The 6,000-nt window shown below is 42.2% G+C and overlaps 1 protein-coding gene across 6 annotated transcripts in view; it reads right to left on the reverse strand.

The window, feature by feature from the left end:
• RHL1 (root hair initiation protein root hairless 1 (RHL1)) overlaps positions 1-6,000 on the reverse strand; it is a 42,695-nt gene extending 36,695 nt beyond the window's left edge. For 2 of the 6 annotated variants that reach the window (XM_088941968.1, XM_088941970.1), the window contains exons 1-2: positions 5,638-5,990; positions 5,431-5,541 (exon numbers count right to left, since the gene is read on the reverse strand). In XM_088941968.1, coding sequence (XP_088798094.1) covers positions 5,431-5,541; positions 5,638-5,955 — 429 coding nt within the window. In that variant the 5' untranslated portion in view covers positions 5,956-5,990. Of the gene's footprint in view, positions 1-5,430; positions 5,542-5,637 lie in introns of all 6 variants that reach the window. The other 4 variants (XM_088941972.1, XM_088941969.1, XM_088941967.1 and 1 more) reach the window with 4 other exon arrangements.

A 6,000-nucleotide genomic window follows, 5' to 3' on the forward strand; every position in this document is an offset into this window, starting at 1 on the left:
ACGTAGCTCACCCTCAAGCCAATGGGCAGGCCAAAGTGACCAATAGAATCATCTTGCGAGGCCTCAAAGCTCGACTCTCTCAAGCTAAGGGTCTATGGGTGGATGAGCTACCTAGTGTTTTGTGGGCCTACCGAACTAGGAACAAAACAACAACTAGTGAGACTCCCTTCAACTTGACGTATGGGACAGAGGCTGTCATCCCAGCCGAGATCGAAGTGTCGACCTTACTATCTAAGATGTACGACAAAGAGGCCAACGAGGACAAGTTGCGGACTAACCTCGACTTAGTGGAGGAAGTTCACAACTTGGCCTACATCCAGACTGCAACATACTAGTAGCGGATAGATCGGTACTATAATGCCCGATTTAGGAGACGCCAATTTCAAGTTGGCAACCTGGTACTCAGGAAAGTTATAGTACCTGAGCCCGGCGAGGGAAAGTTGGGTCCAAACTGGGCAGGCAGGTACGAGCTCGAAACCATAGAGGGGAGGCAGGTACCCCATGCATGGAACATCGACAATTGTGAAGATACTATATCTAAGGCTCAAGTGCAGCCTCGACCTACGAAAAGCGCAAACCCCACTTCGACAACCAAGATAAAGTTGATGTACGCTATAAGCACCTAGGCTAGAAAAATTAAAAAGGCGAAGCTAAACCGATTTCAACTTTAAGGCCCCCTCAAGCCAACCTCAAGACACGTCAACTGATCTATGCAGGTCGGCCCCCATCTAACTAGCTCGATAGCATTTTGACTTTGCCGCTACCCTAATTGGTCGGTCTGCTTTTTGGCACCGCAACCTAAGTGTACTTAGGTTAAAAGGAAGACCAGTTTGCTTTCAACACCTCAACAAACATGCAAACTTGACAGATTTCTTCACAGTCGTCCTCCACACTTCTTCACAGCCATCCTCCACCTCGGTTTCAGGCTCCACATCGACCTTGTTGGCTACTCCTTCGAGGACCGGCCATAGCTTTCAAGGCATCTAGGCGATTCTGGGCAACGTTGGGGCGCCTATTCGCCTAGGCGATAAAAATTTTATAATATGAAAAACTGTCTCTTAGCTAATTTCCTAGTTTTATATACCATTCAGCATTTATGTTAATTGAAAAATAGCAATTCTCTTTATTAAGAACATTAAATTTCCTCTAAAAATGTGGCAAATCATCACATCTAAAAGATAAAAATCTTTTACATATATTAATTTCATTATTTTCAAAAATAATACTACTATAAGTATTTAATAGAGCAGATTCATATTAATTAGCAGCTAAAGAAGGTTATTAACTTTATATGATAAATATTCAAGATGGAAAGTAAAATAGAAAAAATAAAACAAGGATTGAGTTTCTGTTTTATTTAATTAGAGAGAGAATAGAAAAAAAAATTTTATTATTCTATTGTTACTTTCCCCTTTCTTTTCTTATCTTTCTTTCTTTCTTTTTCTCTTCTCAAAACCCATTGGTCTTTTAAATTTCAATAGTAAAACATTAGAACAAAATATAATTGATATATATAGCATATAATAAAATGTACTTACACATACATTAATAAGATACAGCAATATAAATGATATTATAAAAGGCGCCCGCCCTATCATTTTTGTCGCATAGGCAGGCACTTAATCACCTAGGCAGGCGCCTAGTTGCTAAAAGTCAAGGCGTTTGGACAAGGTGCCCAGCCAAGGGCGGCTATGGTACCGGTTTGAGGGACATTGTGTTGAAGTCTACGAAAGTGGAGCGACTTGAGGAGGCAGTCGCACAATTTGAAACCCCTCTTGAGGATGGCAAGACGAACTCTGCTCCTGAGGTGTTCGACCGAATTGCAGAACTCCTTGATGGTTACATCCATAGTACAATAGATGTCCTCAAAGTGCCTGCTCCGCCTCTCCTCGAAAAGATGAGTTCGCTCTTGTGCCCTGATAATCAAGATAGTGAAGTCTTCTGTAATGCTGCATTCAACCCTTAAACTCTTTTGACTTGGGGAGCAAATTGGACCGATGGCTACGAAGTACGAACTGATCGTACTAGTCATTTCGGGCCAAGGACCCACAACGAGATACTCCCTTCGCTGAACCAATCTCGTCTCAGGAGTGGGGGGTAATTGATGAAGGGTGATTTGGCCCTCCAATGACATCGCAATACGTGGCACGACAGGACCGCTGCATGACACCTCAGCGCTACACAAACAGCTACGGATCTCACTAAGTCAATGAAGCGCACCCCAGAACCAGTCCAAGCACCTCATATACAGCTCGGGCACCTCGGGAGAACGGCTAGCAACACCTCGTCCAAGGCCGCCCTGTGGTACCTCGTCAATACCGATCCAAGGGACCTAAACGTGAGGAGCAACCTCCCCCAAAGGACTTACCGATCTGACTAAGGTCCAAGTGGTGACCTACGAGACATGCTCGCCGACCTCCTCTCATGCGTCTTATCACTCTCGGGTCCTTCGGAAGTCAACTCTTGCACCAGTCATTCTAGAGGCAACTAGATAAGGCACGGAATCCCAGTCCGCATGCGAAACTACCTCTGAGGACTTTGGACTGGTAAGTCTCATCCTCCCGGGGGTCTTGAACACGATGCATGAAGCTCATGCCAAGTTGTAGAGGCTCCCTACCAAGTTAATCAACTTAAAATCATTAGGGTTAAAGCTTCATCTTTTTTTAGTTATCATAGGAACAAATGTTGCATTCATCCCAATATTGATTCTACCTCTGTGATGAAATTGTTAGATAGTTTTGTATGCCCTTAGCTTCAATCAAAATGATGTACATTATGAGTTTATTGTAAATGAATAAAAGTGCATATTTGATTCATGTTCCCTTGGTATGTTTCTAGGTAATACCCTTAAACTGAACACATAATGAGACTCGTATTAGTTTAGAATGTTCACAGCCAGTGGGTCGGTCTGGGGAGACCTATCCTGATAAGGCTGACACTAATGTGCCACCAAGTCGGTTGGGGTGGCCTGTCTCAGCTGCTAGGGTGAGACCCTAGGCACATACAGTGTAAGATCAATTGAATCTTTGAACCGGACCAGATTTCCAGTATTGCCCTGGACCTTAGAGATTAATGGGTAAAACTGGAAAGTTACACCCGACCCCTAGACTACTCGATTATGATACTGCACTAGGTGTCGGATTGGGCTATCTTTGATGTACCAATCAGTGAGATCCTTAGCCGGGGTCAAAACCTGGGTATGTTGGGACAGTCTGAGAATTCATCTAAGTGGGTTATCATAGTGACAGGATCAGCCCCTTTGTCGGACAAAGGTAATGATCGGGGATGCACTCTCTCTGATGGAAACCAAGACTGTCGATCGCCGATTTTAATCGTTGAGATTTGTCTTGCAAAATATATTTTATATGAGATATAAAAGTGTATATCTCAGATGAATTTCTAAAATGTTTACAATAGGTTTTAATTCCCGGGATCCATATAAGCAGAGAGTGCAACACTGTTCCTTGCAGCCGAGGGAGAGGTCCTCTCTTGTCGAGCAGTGTTTGATCATTACGAGCTGAGAGGTTGAGTGTAAGACCATTGAGGGTAATACTTGATGGGCTAATCTTGCATCTGCCCACAGTCCCTGGGTGTTACAAGGTGGCTAGGCCCAGGGACCACTTAGGGTAAGTGTTGGGCCCATAGAGCCCATCTAATGGGTTTCAGGTGGTGCACTGTCCATAGCAGTGTATTCAGCCAGGCCTTGTAACAAAGGTTGGGCCGAACCCATGTGGCTGATGTGTAAATCAATGTTTGGGTCCAACGCCATACAAGAAAGCCCAATTGGGCAGTAGTTTGGAAGGCTTAGTGAGCACACAACCTTAATGGGCCTGAAGCCCATTTCAAATTGGGTTTATTTGATCAGTTTAAATAAGGGGCGGATCTAAGATTAAATCAGTTAATAGGATTGGGCCTTGACCCTATCCACTCAGAGAGTCCAAGATCTAAATAAGATTTAGATCTTTGAGCCTCCTAATAGGATTAGGAGATGACTGATCTAATCCAGAAATAAGATAAGGGTTTATCCTTATCACCTAAAGAGATGTCTGATTCAAATGTGATTTGGACCAACAACTCCTAATTGGATTAGGAGCTGATCCTTTAGGGTTACAAGAAAAGAGGGGGCGGCAGCCTTTAGAAAAAAACAACAGAAAACACATCATCAAGTTCTCTAGTCTTCAGAGCTGAAATCACAGAAGAAAGATTTCTGCAATCTCTACCAAATTCTTTCTTGCCGCCTCCTTCCTGCCGCCACCAGACCTCTAATTTGATCTCCAACTTTGTAGGAGAAATTAAGATTCGATCTTGATAGCAGCCCTTTGTGAAAGGACCGATTGGAAGCAGTGCTCACGTGCCATCCAGCTATTCTTACGAAGGATCAAGTTCTTGGAGAACGCTGTTGATTCTGCTCCATCCTGCACTGCACCATCTTCAATGGGAGCAGTCTTTGGATCCTTTCTTGGAAGTAAACACCTCCATTGAGAGATAATATTTCTTTGTATCAAGTATACCTCTCTCCTACTCTTTTTGGTTCAAATCTGGTTCAGTTTATGGTTCAAGATTGATCCTTGAAAATATAATTTTCTAAATAGGGAATGCGATTTCCAATTGAAAATGAGAGAATTTTTTGAAATTCGCCCACCTTATTCCGCAAGATTTGGGCGCCCATACAATGGATCTCTCATCCCTTCAGAAATTCCTCAAACACTTCAATTAGATCACCATTTACGAGCTCTCAATAGCCATGGATAATGCAAGAAAAATATTCAGGAATTGGGAGGAAAGAGGGCAAAAGACATTTGGAGTTTACAAATTTGGAGTAGGTTTGCAGGTTATTGGGGGGTTGGAGGTTCTATTTAGGATCAAAGTGGTGGGAAAGTTTTTGAAGCTGTCTTCAAGAGGGTTGGTTTTAGGAGGTTTGGAATTGGATCAGTCCTCAAAAACCTAGAATCACTTGGATGCCTTGACAACTATGTAATTCTCAATGGTGAAAACATTTTCCTTGTCTTGCCAGTTACCCAATTCTAGGGTTATAATAGGTTTTTTGAATCATATACTTGCAGTGATTTCTATCAGTGTTACTAATCCATTTAGATAACACTTAATCCATGGGAATTTTAAGTTGGCCGTTTGAGGACCAATACATTCTTCATACTGAATTATGATTCATTTTGTGGGCAGTATGGACTGAAAGGAACAGGTTGACTTTTGATCACAAAGCTTCTACTGAAGCTGAGGTCATTAACAAGACTATTGAGCTGCTTAGGAGCTGGTTGTCTAACAAAAAAAAGGATTCATTTATTGTGGAGAGGTTTAAGAATCAAACATAATCCTAACAATGAATTAGACTCGGTTACAGTAAGAAGATTATGTTATGTAAATCATTCAACAGCAGAATGAATGAAGGAATAAACAAAAAGAGTAACTAACCATGTTATCAAAATAATCCTCGCAAATGACATTCTTCCCTCCTTTCGAGAACTGTAAGGTCAAATATCTGTTCTTTGGGTAAACAATCGTACCAAACAACTTCATCTGGCCCTAAAACTCACAAGGTCAACATATAAAAAAATCTACCCTTCAAAAACCCCAGAATTCAGAAGTAAAAGTAGTGTTTCAGGAGAAGTAATATCAAACCTGAGGAAAATCGAGGTAGAGTATTGGATTCTTAGTTCCCAAATCCTTCAGCTCGCCAATTCTTCCGCCTGTAATGGGAGCGAGAAGGCCAGGGAAAGAGAAAAGGAATCTGTTCTTCCTCTGAGATTTCTTCAGTATGTCTTTGCCATGGTGCTTGAGAACAGTTTTCGAGGGGCTGAGAGAAGAAATGGCTCTAGAAGGAGTCTGGGAGAGCAACTTTTCAGATAATGCAAGCTTTTTAAGTCTTTTCCGTTCTTGGGTTTCTGGATTTTGCTCAGCTTTTTCTCCATTTTCGACCTTCTTCGATACTTTGGCCATGGCCTCTCTCTGTCTTTCTCCCTCTTGCTTACTGTTTTAAAGATA

The sequence above is a fragment of the Nelumbo lutea genome, chromosome 4 (genome assembly GCF_056320005.1).
Source record: "Nelumbo lutea isolate HS-2025 chromosome 4, American lotus-T2T, whole genome shotgun sequence".
Classification (NCBI taxonomy): Eukaryota; Viridiplantae; Streptophyta; class Magnoliopsida; order Proteales; family Nelumbonaceae; genus Nelumbo; species Nelumbo lutea.